General features: G+C 46.8%; 1 protein-coding gene across 1 annotated transcript; it reads right to left on the reverse strand.

Annotated features, from left to right (window-relative positions):
- Positions 1 to 1,686: 1,686 nt before the first annotated feature.
- On the reverse strand, positions 1,687 to 26,718 carry LOC121533101 (stromal membrane-associated protein 1-like). The gene is given in 15 exon segments (XM_045205733.1): positions 1,687 to 2,583; positions 2,868 to 3,182; positions 14,861 to 15,171; positions 17,388 to 17,397; positions 17,756 to 17,920; positions 18,204 to 18,564; positions 19,234 to 19,322; positions 19,325 to 19,459; positions 23,050 to 23,177; positions 23,512 to 23,587; positions 24,680 to 24,748; positions 25,139 to 25,214; positions 25,410 to 25,495; positions 25,716 to 25,849; positions 26,428 to 26,718. Coding segments are annotated over 15 exon segments (2,208 nt in total). The 5' UTR covers positions 26,546 to 26,718; the 3' UTR covers positions 1,687 to 2,448.

Here is a 26,718-nt window from a genome sequence, read left to right on the forward strand (position 1 = left end):
ATCTTAAACCGTTGGATTGGTGGAGGCATAGGCTAGTGGGAGTTTCAACCATATTTCTTATACCAGTCATTTCTTTTCAATTCAGTGAAGTGAACAAGTGCGCACTTTGGGAGGAAGGAGAGATAATTGAGACATTGCATATTTTACTTGGCCTAAGTAAAACCATTTACAGCTGTAAATATTCATTTTGCATGGTTACATTGCTTGGTAACTAACAACAAAAGCCTTTACAGCCATCTTATTCTAAGTTTGAAGATATTTCCTTTCTACTAAGAATCAAATCAATTAATATTTTAGTTTTAAGACTGAAATAATTAAATTATTCTTACCTGAGTTAACTGCGTTGTCCTTAATATAATAATGTCCGTCTTCAGGGAGGATGAATGAAAAGCTTGCCATAATGCTGTATCTCTCGTTTGTCGATCAAGAACTGAAGATTTCTTGAGAGTTCTGAACATAACTCTCTGGTTCTGGAGTTCCATACGAAGCGTCGGCATTGTGACCCTCTCTGTCGCATAGAGATGGAATTCTTTATGTCCAGAATGCCATTACGCAGGGTTTCGAATGGAATTCGGTTACACTTTATTTGGATAGTCCCAAGTGGATGGTTTGTAGATGTTCAATAACTGTCAGCATTTCAACTAACTATCCACTAACCCTTAACATTAGCCCTAAACGTAACCCTTACCCTTATTCTAAACTAACCCTAACCTTGGCAAGCAGTTGCTTATCAACAGATCGTTTGTTGAAAGTATGCCCATCTGTCGATTATTTATACGGGACTATCCAAATAAAGTGTGACCAGGAATTCTATCTCTGTTTAATAATACTACATTTATTTTATATAGCACTTTTCATTAAAGATAATTTCAAATACGCTTTAAAAACAAAACTAATGTAGGATTCTGACATTGGCTGGTTTTGACTTGGGGGATGGTTTCCACAGCTGACGGTGTTGAGGCAGTTCAGAAAGGTAGTAGCAGCGGAGGGAGCGTCGATGGTACAGGGAGGGAGAAGCGTCAGTCGGATAGACGGGCCCGGAGCTCTTAATCGGGCACCTTCGCTGTATTCTCCTCCTCAAGTGGATCATCAACAACCGAAGGTGTAGCACATGAGAGTCACACGCTGGCCAATACCAAAATGTTAAGAATATGTCGTCCTCTGAATATTGTAATTGATTGTAGAATATCGAGTAAACTAGGGTGAACACCCTCACTGTTTATGCACTCAAAAGGGACCATGCTAAAATCATGTCCCGCGCTTTTCCTCAACTGGGAATTCGTTTTTTCTACAAAACTCTCCAGTTCAGTTCTTCTTCATTCAGTTATTTTTCAGAAAATTATTCTTAAATGTTTTTTTACCATATTGCACCATCAACAGAATTCTTTCAAATATTTAGCCTACTTACAGGGAGCTCTTGTCTCCCCGTGACTATTTTCCCTCTTATGTAATACTGTAAATGTGGTGTATATAACTTGCCAGCTCTGCAAAGGATGGTTAAAGAATGATACCACCCTGACATTTGCATGTCTGTAGCCTACCCCTGGAAAAAAGAGATACATGGAGTAGACATGTTTTAAATGCAAACTTCTTTACCTTCTTAGGTGTTCTGGTAGAATTGACTTTGAATGTTGTTAATGGCAAAATCTAGAACCCAGAAGTCTAGAATCTAGAACACACATCAGACACAGTTTATCATACTTTATTTTGTAGGGGAACCACAGGTACTTTAAAAGAAGGTTATACAGAGCTGTACATAGGAGAGCAGTATTCACAGAAATGATAGCCATGTCTTCTCCCAAAGTTTAAATACTATTCTTTAATTCTCTATAATATTTTTTTATAATAATGATACAATAAAAGCTTGTGTAACTGGTCCTGCAGCTTTTTCGATATGTTGTCGATGATGTCATTGTTGTGTTACAGGGCTCATTTTTTTTTCTCCAAAAAAGGAAAATTAAAAGAGTTATGATTTCTAACACATAACAGGCACAGACTGCCATCCTGCGTATGATGGTGTATGTATGATGACGCCCAATTCACTCATAAAAGAGAGACTGAAAGACAGAGGGATAGATAGACAGAAAGAGACAAAGAGAGAGAGAGAGATGTGCCCCGTTTGAATACTTCAGAAATGCTTCCTTCCTTGAAGTAATCACTGATCTTATTTGGTTGGGCCAGTCAGAGTAATAAGACCGTCACCTTGCTTTCACCTGTCCAATCACCAATGGATCTGTGCTTACCTGAAGAAAGGATGCATCTCTTCAGTATGCGAACAGAGACAGATAAGCTTGATGTTGGAGAGTGGTCAGTAACAGTTGGAGAACGGGCATCAGTTCATAGTAAGGTTGCTGGGGGGGGTTGGATGTTGAATTTCGGACCCCCTGGTTGAGACCCCCTCTTCCGCTGCCCTGACCCCCAATCCCTGATCTTTGACCTCCAGGTGGGTCACTTCCAGAGCTGTGTGCTGAGTGTCTGACCGGAGGGTGAAGCGGCCCAGCCTCCCATGGTGGAGGCAGGCTGACCGAAGGCCATGCCCCCCCCGGCACCGTTCAGACTCATCCCTGACATCTGCTGGTTCATCTGGGGAAGAAAGAGAGAGACGAGTAGTAAGGTAAAGGTGTCAGGGTCAGGGAAACACAATATTGCCTAATTCAAAATCAAACCCCTTACCCCAATGCATCTATATCGATCTCAGAAAATTTGATAGTTATGGCAATATGGTAACATTACCTAATTAAGTTAACTCCCAAAGATACTGATCTTGTATTCTCATTAAACCATCTTATACTTCAAATGCAAAGCTTACTCCTAGGGGAAAAACCCCAATATGCCAAAGAAACGAGACAACAAAATAACTACCATACCTGTCCCATGTTCCACTGGCCCTGCTGCCCAGGCTGGACGGCATACATCCCCTGCATGCCCTGAGCGGGCACCATACCCGCGGGCATCCCCCTGGGGTACCCCATCATCCTCGGAGCCATGCCAACCATCCCGGCCGCAGGCGCTTGTCCCATGAAACCGTTGGGCATCGTCATGCCAACCATCATGCCTGTGTTGGGTCCCATCATGGCGGCTCCGCTCTGAGCCATCATGGCACCCATGACGGTGGTGGGGGCATGCCCGTGCCCATGCCAGGAAAGGCCTGGTAGCCAGTGGGGACCTGCTGCTGGGGATGCCTACTGGAAACTGCATCTGGGCGGGGTTCATGTATATACCAGCTGGAGTGGAGAAAGAGAGGAGAAATACTGAGAACAGGGTTGCACAGTTTGTCTTTCTTTCAAAATAAAACGTTCTGTTAACCTTTATGACGGCTTGCCACAGATAAACTGAGAGAGTGGGAAAGTGACTGAACAACTTGGTTGGTGACTTGCTACTTTAGAAGTGTTTGGTATTTACACTATATAGCCCAGAGCCAGTTGGGGACCATTTCCAACCTCTGTGTTATTGGTTGGTGTGTGTGTGTGAGTGTGTGTGTGTGCATGCACTTGTGTTTGCGTGCACATGCCCAAAATGATGCATGACAGGGCGACCATTTTACTGGCATATGCGCCTAAATATTTTGCTGTGCGACCTGGAATATTAATTTAGGAGCACAAGTGCGCCTGGATTTTAAAAAAATTCCCCCAGATGACAATTGTTGTAATGATTACTTCACTGTACCGAAGCCCCTGAGTGCCATGGAGAATACACTGACCACAGATTCATTACTATAAAGAAAACGTGGGAAGCTTGTGGAAGGCTACCGAAACGTTTGACCCAAGTTAAACAATAAGGCAATGCTACCAAATAATTGAGTGTATGTAAACTTCTGACCCACTGGAATGGGATAAATAATAAATAAATCACTCTACTATTATTCTTGTCACGAATTCTGCCGAGGCTGCTCCTCCTCCTTGTTCGGGCAGGCTTCGGCGTTACGTCGTCCCCGGAGTACTAGCTGCCACCGTTGAATGTTTCGATGTTCGTTTGGTTGGGTCTGTCTGTATCACCTGTGTCCGTTTGGGTCTGATTATGTGCCCTATAAGTTTCCTGTGTTGATTTCGTTGTTTGTGTGTTATTTTCCGCCTGTCCGTTGGTGTCGTGTTCAGTATCTGGACTTTGTTTAGTGTGACGCACTGTGTTGCGTTGTCGCTCGCCTCCTGGTTTTGAGGGATCCTTTATTTTGTATTGTTTTCAGTTAGTAAAGCTTTGTTGGACTAAGCCTATGCGTCCTGCGTCTGACTCCTCACACCGCATCCACATCAGCATTGACAGAATAACACACCAGCTATGGAGTCAGCAGGAGCAGCGGCGGCACCCAAGTCGCTGGAGGATCGGATCAGCGATCAAGACACCATGATCCGGCAACTTGGGGCCGCCATGAACGAGGTGTCCAACACTCTGCGCCGGTTGGTTACGGGAGAGGTGCCCACGCCTTCGCACACCTTACCATCACCATCGGCCAGTCCTCCTCTCCCAGCACCGGAACCCAGTGGCATTCGGCTCTCGCTCCCGAGGGCATATGATGGTTCCGCAGCCGGGTGTCAGGGGTTCCTCCTGCAGGTGGAACTCTACCTGGCCACCATACACCCGGCGCCCTCGGGATACGAGAGCGTCTCCGCCCTCATCTCCTGTCTCTCCGGCAAGGCGTTGGAGTGGGCCAACGCCGAATGGAGGGGAATAGACGCCGCCACCATCACCTACGCAGGCGGCGGGGAGCGTCTGTTCCACCTCCGACAGGGGAAGAGGAGCGCACAGGAGTTCGCCCTGGAGTTCTGGACTCTAGCGGCCGATGCGGGGTGGAATGAGAGGGCCCTCATCGACCATTATCGGTGCAGCCTACGAGAGGACGTTCGTCGTGAGCTGGCCTGCAGGGACACCAACCTATCCTTCGACCAGTTGGTGGACATTTCCATCCGTCTCGACACCCTGCTGGCTACCCGCGGACGTCCCGAATGGGGGTCGTCCATTCCACCCTCCAGCACCTCCGAGCCGATTCCCATGGAGCTCGGGGGTGCTGGCGCTAGAGAGAGGAGGAGAGAGAACCCGAGGGGGCCGTCCCCTGCACCAACTGTGGCCGTGGAGGGCACACCGCGGCTAGGTGCTGGGGAGGGTCTCCTGGGAGAGGGGACAACAGGTCACGCACTGGGGAGTCATTTCAGGTGAGTAGGCGCCCCACTTACCCAGAGCTCTCTGTTGGTCACCTGTGTATACCTGTGAGATTTCCACAGGTGGCACCTCATTCCCAGCATAAGGCGCTAGTAGATTCAGGCGCAGCTGGGAATTTTGTTGATCGTGAATTTTGTTATAGGTTAGGAATTCCCCCTTCGGCCGGTGGAAGCCCCCTTCCCAGTTCATGCCCTAGACAGCCGGCCGCTGGGGTCGGGGTTGATTAGAGAAGTCACAGCACCACTTAAGATGACGACGCAGGGGGTCATGAGGAGATCATTCAGTTTTATCTGATTGACTCTCCTGCGCATCCCGTGGTGCTGGGGCTTCCCTGGTTAAGCGCCCATGATCCTACCATTGCGTGGCAACAGAGGGCTCTTATGGAGTGGTCTGCCCAGTGTGTAGGGAGATGTCTATGGGTTTCCTTAGGGGCGACCTCGGTGGAGAGTCCGAACCAAGTGCCCGCAATGCGCATTCCCCCTGAATATGAGGATTTAGCACTTGTGTTCAGCAAAACGAGGGCAACACGGTTGCCACCTCATAGACAGGGGGATTGTGCGATAGATCTCCAAACAGGAGCGGCACTTCCGCGGAGCCGTGTGTATCCCCTGTCTCAAGAGGAGACAGCGGCTATGGAGACTTACATAGCCGAGTCCTTGGAACAGGGATACTTATGGTCCTCCACTTCCCCGGTTTCCTCGAGTTTCTTCTTTGTGAAGAAGAAGGACGGGGGGTTTGCGCCCGTGTATTGATTACCGTAGTCTCAATCAGATCACGGTTAAGTACAGTTATCCTCTTCCTCTGATTGCGACTATGACTGAATCATTACGCGGAGCGCGGTTCTTCACAAAGTTGGATCTCAGGAGCGCGTACAATCTGGTGCGCATTAGGGAGGGAGATGAATGGAAAACAGCATTTAGCACCACCTCGGGTCATTACGAGTATCTCGTCATGCCATACGGGTTAATGAATGCTCCTTCAGTCTTCCAATCCTTTGTGGACGAGATTTTCCGGGACATGCATGGGCAGGGTGTGGTAGTGTACATCGACGACATCCTAGTGCACTCTTCTACACGAGCCGAGCATATAGCCCTGGTGCGCCGAGTGTTGAGGAGGCTGTTGGAGCATGACTTGTATGTCAAGGCAGAGAAATGCTTGTTTTTCCAGGAGTCCATCTCCTTTTTAGGTTATCGATTGTCTGCGTCTGGTGTGAAGATAGAGGTTGACCGTGTGTCTGCCATGCGTAATTGGCAAACTCCAACCACTGTAAAAGAGGTGCAGCAGTTTTTGGGTTTTGCTAATTACTACCGGAGGTTTATCCGGGGCTTTGGACAGGTGGCAGCTCCCATTACGTCCCTGCTGAAGGGGGGCCCGGTGCGTTTGCAGTGGTCAGCTGAAGCGGACAGGGCATTTGTTAAACTGAAGAACCTGTTCACTTCGGCTCCGGTGCTGGCGCATCCGGACCCCGCTTTACCATTCCAAGTTGAGGTAGACGCGTCAGAGGCCGGTATTGGGGCAGTTCTGTCGCAACGGTCCGGCACGCCACCTAAACTCCGCCCCTGTGCGTTCTATTCTAAGAGGCTCAGCCCGGCGGAGCGTAATTATGATGTAGGGGACAGGGAGCTGTTAGCCGTGGTTCAGGCCCTAAAGGTGTGGAGGCATTGGCTTGAGGGGGCTCAACACCCTTTCCTCATTCTGACTGACCACCGTAACCTGGAGTACATCCGGGCAGCTAGGAGATTAAACCCTCGTCAGGCTAGGTGGAACATGTTCTGTGACGTCACGAGAGGCTACACAGCTTTCAGCGGGATTGCTCAAGTAGTGCAAGGAGACAAGGTTCAAACAAAACAAGGATTTTATTATAGGTCTTGGGAAATTAACGAAAATATAACAAAATTCTGTTCTCTTGTGGCTCTTTAAGGGTTAACAGTTCAGGGATGTCTCTTCCACATCCAAAATCATAATTCTCACTCGCTCAGATAACTTTTCCCCAGCCTTACTGTAGTCCACGTTGCAGCTAGTGGCCAACCCAGCAAAAGTCCTTCCAAATGTCTCTCACGTATTTCCACAGGTGCATATATCCAAAGGTGAGTATTTCCCAAAGGTAAGTATCTCCAAATCCTTATATTCCTCATGGAAGTGGACGTGCAGCACTCTTGTCCTCCAGAGAGCCCAGGTTGGAGACTGTGTCTCTTCACCCCTCCCAAACCTTCAGCTCATTAGCTCCTCATTTGTTTCAGCTGCGTGGGAAGATTGGCCATAGAGGGGTGGAGTTCCCGACCATACCAGCAGATGGAGCCATAGCTGTCTGGGTTTGCAGCCACCTCAGGGGGATGTAACGTCCCTCCAGGACACAGCCTCTCGTGACATCACACATCCCCCTCCTCGGGACCGACGTCCTCGTCGGGGTAAAGGCAGCGAAGAAGGCATCACGCCGGAGAGGGCGTCCGCATTGCCGTGGTGCTTGCCAGACTGCTCTCTCTTCAACTCCTCCAACTCTAGGACCAGGGACTCAGCCTCCTGTTGTCTCTCCTTGAGTTTCTTACTGAACGCATCAGCCTTGGTTTTAGCAGAGTTTAGCTTCTGTTGAGCAGCTTTCAGTTCCTTCTCTCTCTCTGCCTCCGCATTCTTCATCTTGTTCTCCAACACCTTGTACTTCTCCTCTGCCTTCTTCTGGACCTCCTTACTACTGCGCAGGGTCTCCTCACACTCCTCGATGGTCCTGCGCAGCCTCTCCAGCTCCTCCTGTTGCTTAGGGAAGGAGCTCTGTTGGAGTTTAGCCTGGAGGATATCTAACTCTTCTGTCTTCATGTCTAACTGTTGCTTTAACAAACGATACCTCTCAGCGGTCCCCTTCAGACCAGACAGTTCTTTGTCCAGATTCTGTAGCTCCGTCTCTGTGTCGGTCTGGGCACCTGCCATCCCTATCAGAGCCCGGGCGGGAGTGAGTAACTCGGAGGATTGCACGGAGCCTTCCCAGGATGAGTCTTGCCTCTCCGTTTCCGAGGTACTCGGGTTATCCTCTCCTGAGACTCTCTCCAGAGTGGGTAAAAGGCTGGGCAGTCTCGTCCAATTAGGACAGGGACGGGGAGGGAATCAACCACCCCGCCGTCGTGTGTATGGTTCCCCGTGTGCTGGTCATTGTAAGTTCAGTAATGGGGTATTCTCTGGTGTCCCCATGGACACAGGAAACTGGGAGGACTTTCCCCAGGGTCAGACACGTTGGGCCCACCAAATCCTTACGCCCCAGGGTGGCCCGGCTACCAGAATCCAGTAAGGCCTCCACATCATGGTGATTCACAGTTACCGGGCAGGTGGGGGGTCGATCTGGGCCGCCATCTACGACTCCCAAGAGCGAGGCAAAACGGTGTGTGGGTGCTGAGCTGGAGGACTCCGCAGTGGGCATAGGTTCCTCGGCTGGTTTCCCACACTGCCAGGAGATATGTCCCATCTCCCCCACACCGGTAACACTGTCGAGTTTCCCCCTCCTGGTGTACTCTTCTTGGACCCGCCTGGTTTCTGGCTCCCCCTGGAGCCGGGATAAGTCCTGACGTGGCTGGGTTCGAGACCTTGGGGTCCTTTGGACGGGTTCTTCCCATTTGTGGTGGGGCCGCACTCCTGGGGTCTTTTCGGGAAGCATTCAGCATCTCCGCTGTGGCCTGGTACTTTTCCACAGCTTCCACGGTCAGATCAGCCGTGGTCAAGGCCTGTTGACTGATGAACCGTTTTGCCTCATAAGGCAGGGCGCGTAGGTAACGATCCACCACAACGGCCTCCACCACCGCCGCTGCTGTATTCCTCTGCGGATCCAGCCATTTCCTTGCGATTCGGACAAGTTCATGCATCTGCGCCCGAGGAGGTTGGTCTGGTTGGAAGGTCCAGCTGTGAAAGCGCTGGGCCATACCAAACTTTGTGAGTCCATATCTGCTGAGGATCTCAGACTTCAGGGCATCATAGTCAGTAACCTGGTCAGGGCCCAGGTCCCGGACAGCATTCAGCGATTCCCCGGTTAGAAAGGGGGCTAACAGACCAACCCCACTGTTGCTTGGGCCAGGCTTCCCTAGTGGCCGTGGCCTCAAATGCATGCAGGTATGCCTCAATGTCATCGGTAGCTCCCATCTTAGATATAAAGTCACTTGCCTTTATTGGGCGGGTATTTTGGACCACCCTCTGTCTCTGCAACTGCAATTCCTCTGCCTTCAGAAGGTTGGCTTTCTTTTGCTCCTCCAAGAGAGCCACGTTTGCTTGCATCTGGGCTTGCTGGCCAGCAACAAGGGCTTTCAATATGTCCTCCATTTCAGTCGGGCGGGGGAGCCTACGGCCAACTTGGAAAACTGGGTGATCCAACCTTCGGTATCCTCCTCTGACATGCACTATTAACGCTTGAGCGTGCCCGCATTCTCCACCATCTGTGACGTCACGAGAGGCTACACAGCTTTCAGCGGGATTGCTCAAGTAGTGCAAGGAGACAAGGTTCAAACAAAACAAGGATTTTATTATAGGTCTTGGGAAATTAACGAAAATATAACAAAATTCTGTTCTCTTGTGGCTCTTTAAGGGTTAACAGTTCAGGGATGTCTCTTCCACATCCAAAATCATAATTCTCACTCGCTCAGATAACTTTTCCCCAGCCTTACTGTAGTCCACGTTGCAGCTAGTGGCCAACCCAGCAAAAAGTCCTTCCAAATGTCTCTCACGTATTTCCACAGGTGCATATATCCAAAGGTGAGTATTTCCCAAAGGTAAGTATCTCCAAATCCTTATATTCCTCATGGAAGTGGACGTGCAGCACTCTTGTCCTCCAGAGAGCCCAGGTTGGAGACTGTGTCTCTTCACCCCTCCCAAACCTTCAGCTCATTAGCTCCTCATTTGTTTCAGCTGCGTGGGAAGATTGGCCATAGAGGGGTGGAGTTCCCGACCATACCAGCAGATGGAGCCATAGCTGTCTGGGTTTGCAGCCACCTCAGGGGGATGTAACGTCCCTCCAGGACACAGCCTCTCGTGACATCACAGTTCCTAACCCGGTTTGTTTTTAAGATCACGTACATCCCAGGGTCCCAGAACGGTAAGGCAGACGCCCTGTCCCGGCGGTATGACACAGAGGAGAGGTCCATTGAGCCTACTCCCATACTGCCGGAGTCTTGTCTGGTGGCTCCGGTGGTGTGGGAGGTCGATGCGGAGATCGAGCGGGCGTTACGTACCGACCCTACTCCCCCAGAGTGTCCTGTGGAGCGGACGTACGTTCCGCTCGAGGTTCGTGATCGCCTTATTTATTGGGCTCATACATCACCCTCCTCTGGACATCCAGGTATTGGCCGGACAGTGCACTGCCTTAGCGTGAAATACTGGTGGCCAACGTTAGCTAGGGATGTGAGGGTTTCTGTCTCCTCCTGCTCGGTGTGCGCCCAGTGTAAGGCGCCTAGACACCTGCCCAGGGGGAAGTTACATCCCCTGCCCGTTCCACAACGACCATGGTCCCACCTCTCGGTGGATTTTGTGACCGACCTTCCCCCCTCCCAGGGGAATACCACCATTTTGGTCGTTGTGGATCGGTTTTCCAAGGCCTGTCGTCTCCTCCCAATGCCGGGTCTCCCTACTGCCCTACAGACCGCTGAGGCCCTATTTACCCACGTTTTCCGGCACTATGGGGTTCCCGAGGATATAGTGTCTGATCGAGGTCCCCAGTTCACCTCCAGAGTCTGGGGGGAGTTCATGGAACGCTTGGGGGTCTCGGTGAGCCTTACCTCGGGTTACCACCCAGAGAGCAATGGGCAGGTAGAACGAGTCAACCAGGATGTGGGTAGGTTTCTGAGGTCCTATTGCCAGGGCCGGCCAGAGGAGTGGTCAAGGTATATCCCCTGGGCAGAGATGGCACAGAACTCTCTCCGCCACTCCTCCACCAATCTAACCCCTTTCCAGTGTGTGTTAGGGTATCAGCCGGTTCTGGCACCATGGCACCAGAGCCAGATCGAGGCTCCTGCGGTGGATGAGTGGATTCGGCGCTCGGACGAGACGTGGAACGCTGCACATGTCCATCTGCAGCGGGCCATCCGTCGACAGAAGGCGAGCGCCGATCGCCACCGCAGTGAGGGACTCGAAACCTGCCCCTCCGCCTGCCCTGCCGGAAGCTGGGTCGGCGGTTTGTGGGGCCTTTTAAAGTCCTGAGGAGATTGAACGAGGTGTGTTACAGGTTACAACTGCCTATTGATTATAAGAATATTAACCCCTCGTTCCATGTGTCTCTTCTCAGGCCGGTGGTAGCTGGTCCACTCCAGGAAGGTGAGATAGGAGAGACCCCTCCGCCCCCACTGGACATCGAGGGAGCTCCGGCGTACACGGTCAGGACCATCTTGGACTCGAGACGTCGGATGGGGGGTCTCCAGTATCTCGTGGAGTGGGAGGGGTACGGCCCGGAGGAACGGTGCTGGGTGCCTAGGAGGGATATCCTAGATCCATCCCTCCTGACTGAGTTCCACCGTGGTCATCCCACGCGCCCGGCTCCGCGTCCTCCTGGTCGTCCCTGAGGCCGGGGTCGGCGCACGGCTGGAGCCGCGCGTCCAGGGGGGGGGTTACTGTCACGAATTCTGCCGAGACTGCTCCTCCTCCTTGCTCGGGCAGGCTTCGGCGTTCGTCGTCCCCGGAGTACTAGCTGCCACCGTTGAATGTTTCGATGTTCGTTTGGTTGGGTCTGTCTGTATCACCTGTGTCCGTTTGGGTCTGATTATGTGCCCTATAAGTTTCCTGTGTTGTTTTCGTTAGTTTGTGTGTTATTTTCCGCCTGTCCGTTGGTGTCACCTGTGCAGTACTCTGGACTTTGTTTATTGTGACGCACTGTGTTGCGTTGTCGCTCGCCTCCTGGTTTTGAGGTCCTTTATTTTGTATTGTTTATACAGTTAGTAAAGTCTTGTGTGACTCAGCCTATGCGTCCTACGTCTGACTCCTCAACCGCATCCACATCAACACTGACAATTCTGAAATGTCACATTCTTAAAATAAAGTGGTGATCTTAACTGACCTAAAACAGGGATTTTTTTATAGGATTAAATGTCAGGAATTGTGAAAAACTGAGTTTAAATGTATTTGGCTAAGATGTAAACTTCCGACTTCAACTGTATATATATTTTTTTCTTCCACTGGTCCTCCATGGGAAACGAACGCACAACCTTGGCGGTGCAAGCGACATGCTCTATCAACTGAGCCATCATTGAGATGTAGAGATATAGGTAATATGTTGTGCATGTACAGTGAGGGAAAAAAGTATTTGATCCCCTGCTGATTTTGTACGTTTGCCCACTGACAAAGACATGACCAGTCTATAATTTTAATGGTAGGTTTATTTGAACAGTGAGAGACAGAATAACAACAAAAAAATCCAGAAAAACGCATGTCAAAAATGGTATAAATTGATTTGCATTTCAATGAGGGAAATAAGTATTTGACCCCTCTGCAAAACATGACTTAGTACTTGGTGGCAAAACCCTTGTTGGCAATCACAGAGGTCAGACGTTTCTTGTAGTTGGCCACAAGGTTTGCACACATCTCAGGAGGGATTTTGTCCCACTCCTCTTTGCAGATCTTCTCCAAGTTATTAAGGTTTCGAGGCTGACGTTTGGCAACTCGAACCTTCAGCTCCCTCCACAGATTTTCTATGGGATTAAGGTCTGGAGACTGGCTAGGCCACTCCAGGACCTTAATGTGCTTCTTCTTGAGCCACTCCTTTGTTGCCTTGGCTGTGTATTTTGGGTCATTGTCATGCTGGAATACCCATCCACGACCCATTTTCAATGCCCTGGCTGAGGGAAGGAGGTTCTCACTCAAGATTTGACGGTACATGGCCCCGTCCATCGTCCCTTTGATGCAGTGAAGTTGTCCTGTCCCCTTAGCAGAAAAACACCCCCAAAGCATAATGTTTCCACCTCCATGTTTGACGGTGGGGATGGTGTTCTTGGGGTCATAGGCAGCATTCCTCCTCCTCCAAACACGGCAAGTTGAGTTGATGCCAAAGAGCTTGATTTTGGTCTCATCTGACCACAACACTTTCACCCAGTTCTTCTCTGAATAATTCAGATGTTCATTGGCAAACTTCAGACGGGCCTGTATATGTGCTTTCTTGAGCAGGGGGACCTTGCGGGCGCTGCAGGATTTCATGGTATAAATCTCCCACAGGAATTCCTAATATGGGAATATCCCCATATCCAACAGCTGATAAAAGCATTATGAGGGGAACCCTCAGAATTGTGCTTGCTACTCCATCTAGAGGCCCTGAGCGAGAATGCATGTTATTCTCCAGAAAATGTGGAGATAACTGATTGCATTAGCGTTGTTACATTGTTACAAACTGTTCACATCTTTGCACATTTCTGAAGGTCACAGTTGCCCTCCTGCTTACGTCTTTGCCTCGGTTGTCTCCCTTCGGAGTTTGAAAGTTAACCAGCGATTGATTGACATGTAGTTGAACTACTAAACCCCTGCCCTTATCAATGACAGTGATACCAATCAAAGACAAAACACAATCAAATGCAACGACAAAAGGTTTATTGAAGATAAAATGGGTGGGGTGTGGGAAGGGGATTGGGGATGAAGAAAAAGTGTGAGAGAAAATAGAAACACCATTGTTGGTGCCTGCATCAGTGATCTCCCTGTATAGTGTTGTGGTGGCAGGTGAGGCGGCTCTCATCCTTGTTGATTTCATCCTCTTTCTTGGAAGCCACTTTAGCCTGAAAAACGAAAGGTATAAAATATAGAAAACCTATTTTACAGACAGCCATTATCACTGGATATTAGCATCAAAATAGTTGATAAATGATTATGTTAAGTACAAAAGAGAATTACAGTATGAGTTATTACTTACAGGCTTCTTGTTCTTCCCCCTGAGAGCTCTCCAGAGAGATGAGAATAATCCACACCTCTTCTTCTTCTTGGCAGCAGCAGTTGATGAGATGTCGTTGACATCAGTAGTAGAGGTAGACATTTTCTCAGCAGACTGCTCCAGGCTGGTAGCACTAGCATCAACTTCACGTAAAGCAACATGGCTACTCTTGGTTGAACCCATAGAAATAGTGATGGTAAGTCTACTTCCCTTGGTTGACACATCAGCCACATGGACCTCAGGTTGGTTGGAGGCTCTCAGGGTGGAGTCCTCATCCTGAGACACTAGATTTGTAGCAGACTGGAACCGGTCATTCTCCACGATGGAAACACTGGTAGACAGAACCTGAGATACTAGGCCTGCAGCAGACTGGATCAGGTCATTCTCCACAATGGAAACACTGGTGGACAGAACCTGAGACACTAGGCCTGCAGCAGACTGGATCAGGTCATTCTCCGCAATGGAAGCACTGATGGACAGAACCTGAGACACTAGGCCTGCAGCAGACTGGATCAGGTCATTCTCCACAATGGAAACACTGGTGGACAGAACCTGAGACACTAGGCCTGCAGCAGACTGGATCAGGTCATTCTCCGTAATGGCAACACTGGTGGACAGAACCTGAGATACTAGGCCTGCAGCAGACTGGATCAGGTCATTCTCCACAATGGAAACACTGGTGGACAGAACCTGAGATACTAGGCCTGCAGCAGACTGGATCAGGTCATTCTCCACAATGGAAACGCTGGTGGACAGAACCTGAGACACTAGGCCTGCAGCAGACTGGATTAGGTCATTCTCCATAATGGCAACACTGGTGGACAGAACCTGAGATACTAGGCCTGCAGACGACTGGTTCAGGTTGTCTTCCTTGATGGAAACACTGGTGGACAGAACCTGAGGAGTCTGCTGGAGTGTCAGTGGCTCCCACTCATCCAGGAAGAAGCTCTCGACAGAGGGGAAGCTTCTTCCTTTCAGAACTGGGGGAATGTAGGGGGTGTACCCAACAGTCCAGAGCAGAGAGCTGTTGATGGCATTCGCGTAGTGGTACTTGTCGCCAAGTATCTCTGCAAAGCTCTGACGGATGTTCTGACTCTCTGACTCTGGACCTTCAAGGGTGTTGAGTTGGGTCACCATTGAAATCCACCCTGAAAGAAACGCCATGACAGCACAGGATCAACAAAACAGATTTTTAGCATTATAAGAAAGGGAGGGATATTTTCCTTTTCACTCATGGCAAATAATGTGTGTTCCAATAATATCTCCTATTTCCTTAAAGTGTGCACTCCTTCTCTACTTCCCAGACATCTTAAACCGTTGGATTGGTGGAGGCATAGGCTAGTGGGAGTTTCAACCATATTTCTTATACCAGTCATTTCTTTTCAATTCAGTGAAGTGAACAAGTGCGCACTTTGGGAGGAAGGAGAGATAATTGAGACATTGCATATTTTACTTGGCCTAAGTAAAACCATTTACAGCTGTAAATATTAATTTTGCATGGTTACATTGCTTGGTAACTAACAACAAAAGCCTTTACAGCCATCTTATTCTAAGTTTGAAGATATTTCCTTTCTACTAAGAATTAAATCAATTAATATTTTAGTTTTAAGACTGAAATAATTAAATTATTCTTACCTGAGTTAACTGCGTTGTCCTTAATAGAATAATGTCCGTCTTCAGGGAGGATGAATGAAAAGCTTGCCATAATGCTGTATCTCTCGTTTGTCGATCAAGAACTGAAGATTTCTTGAGAGTTCTGAACATAACTCTCTGGTTCTGGAGTTCCATACGAAGCGTCGGCATTGTGACCCTCTCTGTCGCATAGAGATGGAATTCTTTATGTCCAGAATGCCATTACGCAGGGTTTCGAATGGAATTCGGTTACACTTTATTTGGATAGTCCCAAGTGGATGGTTTGTAGATGTTCAATAACTGTCAGCATTTCAACTAACTATCCACTAACCCTAAGCCTTAACCCTTAACATTAGCCCTAAACGTAACCCTTACCCTTATTCTAAACTAACCCTAACCTTGGCAAGCAGTTGCTTATCAACAGATCGTTTGTTGAAAGTATGCCCATCTGTAGATTATTTATACGGGACTATCCAAATAAAGTGTGACCAGGAATTCTATCTCTGTTTAATAATACTACATTTATTTTATATAGCACTTTTCATTAAAGAGAATTTCAAATACGCTTTAAAAACAAAACTAATGTAGGATTCTGACATTGGCTGGTTTTGACTTGGGGGATGGTTTCCACAGCTGACGGTGTTGAGGCAGTTCAGAAAGGTAGTAGCAGCGGAGGGAGCGTCGATGGTACAGGGAGGGAGAAGCGTCAGTCGGATAGACGGGCCCGGAGCTCTTAATCGGGCACCTTCGCTGTATTCTCCTCCTCAAGTGGATCATCAACAACGGAAGGTGTAGCACATGAGAGTCACACGCTGGCCAATACCAACATGTTAAGAATATGTCGTCCTCTGAATATTGTAATTGATTGTAGAATATCGAGTAAACTAGGGTCAACACCCTCACTGTTTATGCACTCAAAAGGGACCATGCTAAAATCATGTCCCGCGCTTTTCCTCAACTGGGAATTCGTTTTTTCTACAAAACTCTCCAGTTCAGTTCTTCTTCATTCAGTTATTTTTCAGAAAATTATTCTTAAATGTTTTTTACCATATTGCACCATCAACAGAATTATTTCAAATATTTAGCCTACTTACAGGGAGCTCTTGTCTCCCCGTGACTATTTTCCCTCTTATGTAATACTGTAAATGTGGTGTATATAACTTGCCAGCTCTGCAAAGGATGGTTAAAGAATGATACCACCCTGACATTTGCATGTCTGTAGCCTACCCCTGGAAAAAAGAGATACATGGAGTAGACATGTTTTAAATGCAAACTTCTTTACCTTCTTAGGTGTTCTGGTAGAATTGACTTTGAATGTTGTTAATGGCAAAATCTAGAACCCAGAAGTCTAGAATCTAGAACACACATCAGACACAGTTTATCATACTTTATTTTGTAGGGGAACCACAGGTACTTTAAAAGAAGGTTATACAGAGCTGTACATAGGAGAGCAGTATTCACAGAAATGATAGCCATGTCTTCTCCCAAAGTTTAAATACTATTCTTTAATTCTCTATAATATTTTTTTATAATAATGATACAATAAAAGCTTGTGTAACTGGTCCTGCAGCTTTTTCGATATGTTGTCGATGATGTCATTGTTGTGTTACAGGGCTCATTTTTTTTCTCCAAAAAAGGAAAATTAAAAGAGTTATGATTTCTAACACATAACAGGCACAGACTGCCATCCTGCGTATGATGGTGTATGTATGATGACGCCCAATTCACTCACAAAAGAGAGACTGAAAGACAGAGGGATAGATAGACAGAAAGAGACAAAGAGAGAGAGAGAGATGTGCCCCGTTTGAATACTTCAGAAATGCTTCCTTCCTTGAAGTAATCACTGATCTGATTTGGTTGGGCCGGTCAGAGTAATAAGACCGTCACCTTGCTTTCACCTGTCCAATCACCAATGGATCTGTGCTTACCTGAAGAAAGGATGCATCTCTTCAGTATGCGAACAGAGACAGATAAGCTTGATGTTGGAGAGTGGTCAGTAACAGTTGGAGAACGGGCATCAGTTCATAGTAAGGTTGCTGGGGGGGTTGGATGTTGAATTTCGGACCCCCTGGTTGAGACCCCCTCTTCCGCTGCCCTGACCCCCAATCCCTGATCTTTGACCTCCAGGTGGGTCACTTCCAGAGCTGTGTGCTGAGTGTCTGACCGGAGGGTGAAGCGGCCCAGCCTCCCATGGTGGAGGCAGGCTGACCGAAGGCCATGCCCCCCGGCACCGTTCAGACTCATCCCTGACATCTGCTGGTTCATCTGGGGAAGAAAGAGAGAGACGAGTAGTAAGGTAAAGGTGTCAGGGTCAGGGAAACACAATATTGCCTAATACAAAATCAAACCCCTTACCCCAATGCATCTATATCGATCTCAGAAAATTGGATAGTTATGGCAATATGGTAACATTACCTAATTATGTTAACTCCCAAAGATACTGATCTTGTATTCTGATTAAACCATCTTATACTTCAAATGCAAAGCTTACTCCTAGGGGAAAAACCCCAATATGCCAAAGAACGAGACAACAAAATAACTACCATACCTGTCCCATGTTCCACTGGCCCTGCTGCCCAGGCTGGACGGCATACATCCCCTGCATGCCCTGAGCGGGCACCATACCCGCGGGCATCCCCCCCTGGGGTACCCCCATCATCCTCGGAGCCATGCCAACCATCCCGGCCGCAGGCGCTTGTCCTATGAAACCGTTGGGCATCGTCATGCCAACCATCATGCCTGTGTTGGGTCCCATCATGGCGGCTCCGCTCTGAGCCATCATGGCACCCATGACGGTGGTGGGGGGCATGCCCGTGCCCATGCCAGGAAAGGCCTGGTAGCCAGTGGGGACCTGCTGCTGGGGATGCCTACTGGAAACTGCATCTGGGCGGGGTTCATGTATATACCAGCTGGAGTGGAGAAAGAGAGGAGAAATACTGAGAACAGGGTTGCACAGTTTGTCTTTCTTTCAAAATAAAACGTTCTGTTAACCTTTATGACGGCTTGCCACAGATAAACTGAGAGAGTGGGAAAGTGACTGAACAACTTGGTTGGTGACTTGCTACTTTAGAAGTGTTTGGTATTTACACTATATAGCCCAGAGCCAGTTGGGGACCATTTCCAACCTCTGTGTTATTGGTTGGTGTGTGTGTGTGTGTGAGTGTGTGTGTGCATGCACTTGTGTTTGCGTGCACATGCCCAAAATGATGCATGACAGGGCGACCATTTTACTTGCATATGCGCCTAAATATTTTGCTGTGCGACCTGGAATATTAATTTAGGAGCACAAGTGCGCCTGGATTTTAAAAAAAAATCCCCCAGATGATAATTGTTGTAATGATTACTTCACTGTACCGAAGCCCCTGAGTGCCATGGAGAATACACTGAGCACAGATTCATTACTATAAAGAAAACGGCTTGTTAACCTCATATTTGTCATTGTGCTCCTAAATGTCTTTGTGTGCTCCTACATTTTTCAACTTAGGCGCACATGTGCTCCTTGTAAAAAAAGGTCAGTGTAGAGCCCTGCATGAGTGTACAGTATGTGCATGTGTACGCTTGTCTGTATTTCTCCTTACCAGGCGGGGCCTGCTGGTGCTGGGGCATCTGAGGCATACTGGTGTTCCCATACAGGGACAGGATGGAGTCCTTGGAGAGGTGTTTCTTGGCCCCGGTGTCCTCCCCCTTAATGCCAACTCCACCACCAGTCTCACTGAACAGGTCCAGGTCTCCCTGGGTAGAGCCTGAGGATGGGGTTGCTGCTGGGGGTTGTGTTGGAGTGCTGGCTGGGGTACTGGAGCTAGCCTGGAAGAAGGAAGCAAAAACTGTAAGAACTACGTAAGAAAAGTCGCTAACCATATTCAGTCTCTTGATCTTCAAACTTCTCTCACGCTAACATGCACTGGCCTGCATGCATGGATGGATATATATATATACAGTTGAAGTCAGAAGTTTACATACACTTAGGTTGGAGTCATTAAAACTTGTTTTTCAACCACTCCACAAATTTCTTCTTACCAACTATAGTTTTGGCAAGTAGGTTAGGACATCTACTTTGTGCATGACACAAGTCATTTTTCCAACAATTGTTTACGGACAGATTATTTCACTTATAATTCACTGTATCACAATTCCAGTGGGTCAGAAGTTTACATACACTAAGTTGACTGTGCCTTTAAACAGCTTGGAAAATTCCAGAAAATTATGTCATGGCTTTAGAAGCTTCTGATAGGCTTATTGACATCATTTGCGTCAACTGGAGGTGTACCTGTGGATGTATTTCAAGGCCTACCTTCAAACTCAGTGCCTCTTTGCTTGACATCATGGGAAAATCAAAAGAAAATCAGCCAAGACCTCAGAAAAAATTTGTAGACCTCCACAAGTCTGGTTCATCCTTGGGAGCAATTTCCAAAGGCCTGAAAGTACCACGTTCATCTGTACAAACAATAGTACGCAAGTATAAACACCATGGGACCACGCAGCCGTCATACTGCTCAGGAAAGAGACGCGTTCTGTCTCCTAAAGATGAACATACTTTGGTGCGAAAAGTGCAAATCAATCCCAGAACAACAGCAAAGGACCTTGTGAAGATGCTGGAGGAAACAGGTACAAAAGTATCTATATCCACAGTAAAAACAAGTCCTATATCGACATAACCTGAAAGGCCGCTCAGCAAGGAAGATGCCACCGCTCCAAAACCACCATAAAAAAGCCAGACTACGGTTTGTAACTGCACATGGGGACAAAGATCATACTTTTTAGAGAAATGTCCTCTGGTCTGATGAAACAAAAATAGAACTGTTTGGCCATAATGACCATCGTTATGTTTGGAGGAAAAATGGGGTGGCTTGCAAGCTGAAAAACACCATCCCAACCGTGAAGCACGGGGTGGCAGCATCATGCTGTGGGGTGCTTTGCTGCAGGAGGGACTGGTGCACTTCACAAAATAGATGGCATCATGAGGAAGGAAAATGATGTGGATATTTTGAAGCAATATCTCAAGACATCAGTCAGGAAGTTAAAGCTTGGTCGCAAATGGGTCTTCCAAATGGACAACCTTCCATTTGTGGCAAAATGTTGTGGCAAAATGGCTTAAGGAGAACAAAGTCAAGGTATTGGAGTGGCCATCGCAAAGCCCTGACCTCAATCCTACAGAACATGTGGACAGAACTGAAAAAGCGTGTGCGAGCAAGGAGGCCTACAAACCTGACTCAGTTACACCAGCTCCGTCAGGAGGAATGGGCCAAAATTCACCCAACTTATTGTGGGAAGCTTGTGGAAGGCTACCCGAAACGTTTGACCCAAGTTAAACAATTTAAAGGCAATGCTACCAAATACTAATTGAGTGTATGTAAACTTCTGACCCACTGGGAATGTGATGAAATAAATAAAAGCTGAAATAAATCACTCTACTATTATTCTGAAATGTCACATTCTTAAAATAAAGTGGTGATCTTAACTGACCTAAAACAGGGAATTTTTAATAGGATTAAATGTCAGGAATTGTGAAAAACTGAGTTTAAATGTATTTGGCTAAGATGTAAACTTCCGACTTCAACTGTATATATTTTTTTTTCTTCCACTGGTCCTCCATGGGAAACGAACGCACAACCTTGGCGGTGCAAGCGACATGCTCTATCAACTGAGCCATCATTGAGATGTAGAGATATAGGTAATATGTTGTGCATGTACAGTGAGGGAAAAAAGTATTTGATCCCCTGCTGATTTTGTACGTTTGCCCACTGACAAAGACATGACCAGTCTATAATTGTAATGGTAGGTTTATTTGAACAGTGAGAGACAGAATAACAACAAAAAAATCCAGAAAAACGCATGTCAAAAAATGGTATAAATTGATTTGCATTTCAATGAGGGAAATAAGTATTTGACCCCTCTGCAAAACATGACTTAGTACTTGGTGGCAAAACCCTTGTTGGCAATCACAGAGGTCAGACGTTTCTTGTAGTTGGCCACAAGGTTTGCACACATCTCAGGAGGGATTTTGTCCCACTCCTCTTTGCAGATCTTCTCCAAGTTATTAAGGTTTCGAGGCTGACGTTTGGCAACTCAAACCTTCAGCTCCCTCCACAGATTTTCTATGGGATTAAGGTCTGGAGACTGGCTAGGCCACTCCAGGACCTTAATGTGCTTCTTCTTGAGCCACTCCTTTGTTGCCTTGGCTGTGTATTTTGGGTCATTGTCATGCTGGAATACCCATCCACGACCCATTTTCAATGCCCTGGCTGAGGGAAGGAGGTTCTCACTCAAGATTTGACGGTACATGGCCCCGTCCATCGTCCCTTTGATGCAGTGAAGTTGTCCTGTCCCCTTAGCAGAAAAACACCCCCAAAGCATAATGTTTCCACCTCCATGTTTGACGGTGGGGATGGTGTTCTTGGGGTCATAGGCAGCATTCCTCCTCCTTCAAACACGGCAAGTTGAGTTGATGCCAAAGAGCTCGATTTTGGTCTCATCTGACCACAACACTTTCACCCAGTTCTTCTCTGAATAATTCAGATGTTCATTGGCAAACTTCAGACGGGCCTGTATATGTGCTTTCTTGAGCAGGGGGACCTTGCGGGCGCTGCAGGATTTCAGCCCTTCATGGCGTAGTGTGTTACCAATTGTTTTCTTGGTGACTATGGTCCCAGCTGCCTTGAGATCATTGACAAGATCCTCCTGTGTAGTTCTGGGCTGATTCCTCACCGTTCTCATGATCATTGCAACTCCACGAGGTGAGATCTTGCATGGAGCCCCAGGCCGAGGGAGATTGACAGTTATTTTGTGTTTTTTCCATTTGCGAATAATCGCACCAACTGTTGTCACCTTCTCACCAAGCTGCTTGGCGATGGTCTTGTAGCCCATTCCAGCCTTGTGCAGGTCTACAATATTGTCCCTGACATCCTTGGAGAGCTCTTTGGCCTTGGCCATGGTGGATAGTTTGGAATCTGATTGATTGATTGCTTCTGTGGACAGGTGTCTTTTATACAGGTAACAAGCTGAGATTAGGAGCACTCCCTTTAAGAGTATGCTCCTGATCTCAGCTCGTTACCTGTATAAAAGACACCTGGGAGCCAGAAATCTTTCTGATTGAGTGGGGGTCAAATACTTATTTCTCTCATTAAAATGCAAATCAATTTATAAAATTTTTGACATGCGTTTTTCTGGATTTTGTTGTTGTTATTCTGTCTCTCACTGTTCAAATAAACCTACCATTAAAATTATAGACTGATCATTTCTTTATCAGTGGGCAAACGTACAAAATCAGCAGGGGATCAAATACTTTTTTCCCTCACTGTAAATATACAGGTAGAGGTTCAGTATGTGTATTTATGTTTGTGGGGCTGGGTGTCCATAGGGACCAGGGAAGTAGTGAGGTCATCAGATTGTGTTACCTGAGAGAACTGAGCAGCAGCATTAGATGAAGGGAGGGGGTTGGACACCATGGGGCCGAAGATATCCAAGTCGCTGCTTGCTGTGCTAGCAGCACTACCATTGTTAGCAGGGGCCGCTGTTGGAGCATCTAGAGAGAGGGAGAGAGTAAAAAAAACTGAGAGAAGTCTAAAACAGGTTATACAGGGGAGGACAAAATGTACATAAGAAGAATGTGTATTGTTCAGGACTCAGCATGTCTGAATAACTGACTGGTTTACTGTCAGTAGGGTCGTATTCAATAGGCACCAAACGAAGGGAAACGGGCTCAAACCAGGAAGGACTACCTGAACTTGTCCAATATGAAACTCTAATTTTCGTTTTTCTGCCACAAAACATTTTGCTAATGAATACAACCCTGAATATGACCATTTGCTAATGAATTCGACCCTGGTTGACTGGAAAACTGATTGGTTTGGTCTTACCAAGGCCAAGTAGGTTGACGGGAGGTTCTGCAATCTTCACAGGACTGGCTTTGGGGGCTTGCCGGGTCTCTTCACTCTTCAGAGGTGAGGAGTCCAATAGAAAAGGCATAATGATTGTGAAAAAATAATAACGTAGTCTTGGAAGTAACGTGTTAAGCTTTTTCCAGACTAATGGCTAAATATGGAGGGCTTCGGTTGAGCATAGATTTAGTTCATAATAAAACAAAGATCCTGAGGTTTACTTCTCATTAGACATGTGAGGGATATTTCAAACCCTCAGAGGTCAAGCCCTCTTAGAGGTCAAAGGTTAGTTGCATCATCAGCCTTGGGTTACTTGACCACATTCAATGCACTGCTCAATGCTTTGTCTAGGAACAAACATGCCGGGAGCTCGACACCCAGCACTCTAACCCTAACCCCAAGGATGATCTACTTTTCACCAAGACATCAATGTATCAACACGTCAAAGTAACTACACAGTGAGATGCACCACAACAAATCCATTTGCTGGACATGGTGACCATGGACATTTGTAAATAGTTATATTAAGTACTAGTATAATGCCGGACCTGTTAACAGTCATGTTTTCCATACAGTTTGCCATACTAGACTGTTAAATGGCGCATTTCTACTTTTTGTAGAAAAAAATAGATAAAGTCTAAGTTCTACCCGATGACATAATAAAAAGTTTAAACATTTAAAAAACAAACACTATGAGATTGGTGACATGGGGAGCAAGAAAATACCCTCTCTCTGGCTAGAAACATGTTGCAAGTTTTGAAAATCACAGTTTTCTTACTTTTAATCCTACCCTGTAATGTTACAGCTAAGCATTTTTTCTTATCTTTTTAACCACAGATCATAGAAATGTGCCATTTCCACATATGTAGACAATGGTGTGGTGCCGGAGAATGAATATGAGGTTGAAAAGTGGCGGAATTGCCCTTTAAGTCTGCTCCCATTAAACAACTAAAACCTGACCGCTATAGAATGGAGTGTCATGATGAGTGGAACAGTTGTAATGAAAATAAATCTATAATACTGACTGCAAAGCTCAAAAGAGACAAACAGGGAGTACAGTGTGATTGCCGAAAAAGGAATACGGGTTGGGTTGAGACAGATATCTTATAAGGAGTCTAAATATGTATCCATTCAAAAACCACCGTACCTTGGCATTATATGACAGCTTGGTTCCTCTATCAGTTTCCTTCTCTCTCTTGGTCTCCTTGTCTTTTGGCTGTATAGGAACATCATAAGAGGAAATTAGAAAAAAGCAATGGAGGAAGTGAGATATAGGCCTAATCTTGTTTGAATAATGTTCCAAAATGTTTAGGCCATATCCACAATAACAGTAACCCAGCAGCACCATAACCACCTGTGGAAATAGATGCTAGCATTGGCTTGTGAAACTACCTCCAACTGGACACAGAGACATACATATGGTATCCAAGAGTTCATCTGACTCTGGGGAAGTAGATAAAGGGCCTCATTGCCAAAATCCCAAAGTATCCCTTTAACCTAACACATAACAAGCAACACTTTGGAGAATCTACATACAAATAAGACAGTGTTACACATTCTAGCACTATCCGCAAGCCAGTTTGAGTGTGGTGTCAGAGATACATACGCTGCCTCCATTGGTCACATTCTTGCTGTAGTACTTCTTCTTCTCATACTTGTCCCTGATGAAGAACTCCACTGCTCTGGGGTCAGGGGTTAAGGAAAAAAATTAGCAATATTATAAAAGGGTTAAGTATCTGTGTTATGGGAAGCTTTTTGGGAACCACAGTGTGTGTGTGTGTGTGTGTGAGAGAGAGAGACTGTGTGTGTGTGTGTGTGTGTGTGTGTGTGTGTGTGTGTGTGTGTGTGTGTGTGTGTGTGTGTGGTTGTAAGGATACTGGTCTGTCTGGGGCCTTCTGTAGTTGTCTGGAAGGTTGGCCTCATAAAGCTGCCTGGACTTGGAGTTGCCCATATCTACTATGCTCTGTGAGACAAGAGGGAGAGATAGAGAGAAAGAGGGGTGGAGGGTGGATAGTGAAACAGCAGGAGGGACATGATAAGTATGGGTTAATAAGGCAACTTTGTATTCGGCCAGTAGGATATACAAGAAAGAGAGGTGTCAGTGTCAATAAATATAGGTCAATATATGACATCCCAAATGTCCAATTTATGAATATTATAAATCTTGGACATTGGCTAGTTACCTGTATTTGTGCTACTGTCCATTGGTCCAGGTTGACAGATTTTACCCGTGATATGTGTACCCCAAGATTCCTGTGGATGCCAGCACATCGGATACAGATAAACACTCCCAGGTTCCATGATGCCCATCTTGGACCTGGCAGGCAGAGACAGCGTCGTACTCGTTAGTGCACATCGAAGCTAAATGTTTTGCAACAGAACAAGTTCAGGTAGTCCCTCCCGGTTTCAGTCCGTTCTCTTCTGTTAGGTGCCTAATGATCACGACCCAGGTAAGGGAAGATTCACTTATCAAAACATGTCTGTACCTGTGGTGCAGGTGTCACAACAGGACTTCAGATTGGCATGTCTTCCCTGTGCATTATTTTAGAGTGACATGTTTTTACATTTAGGGATAGTTTCCCAGTGGTGACTTTCATGGTGCAAAGGTGTAGAAACTTGCATTTACATGTATGACTAAAGTTTGGATCATGGGGTGTGGTGGGAGACAAAATGCTACCTAGCATAGCTTTGCAAGCTAGCTAGCCTAGTTGCTACCGGCTAAATGCTAAAGAGGAAGGAAGGTGTCAGCAGACTAGCTGCTACATACAGTTAGCATAGCATAGCTAGCTAACAACTCAGTCTGAGTCTGGCTAGACGAATAACTGAAACTGGAACAGTAATGTAACATCAAATGACACATAATTTAACGACGTTTACATCGTGTTATATAGTTACCTTTCGCCTCACAATCGGCGCAGTATTTGTTGTCGTCCTCTCTCAGCATTTTGGACAGAATGGCCTGATGCTGCTCGTTGAGTTTCAGGGCCTTCTCTCTCTCTGATCGGGTCGTCATCTTTGCTGATATTCTGTTTGTTCTTTCAATAAAACTGTTTTCTACCTTGAACGTTCGTGAATTTGTAGAACTTTATGATTTAAGACCATAATCAGACAAATGGACGCCTTCGAGAGAAGTATAAAAAATACCCGGAACCGAAATTTCGTCTCCGCCCACAAGAATGCACGAAC

This window comes from Coregonus clupeaformis, chromosome 20 (genome assembly GCF_020615455.1).
Source record: "Coregonus clupeaformis isolate EN_2021a chromosome 20, ASM2061545v1, whole genome shotgun sequence".
NCBI lineage: Eukaryota > Metazoa > Chordata > Actinopteri > Salmoniformes > Salmonidae > Coregonus > Coregonus clupeaformis.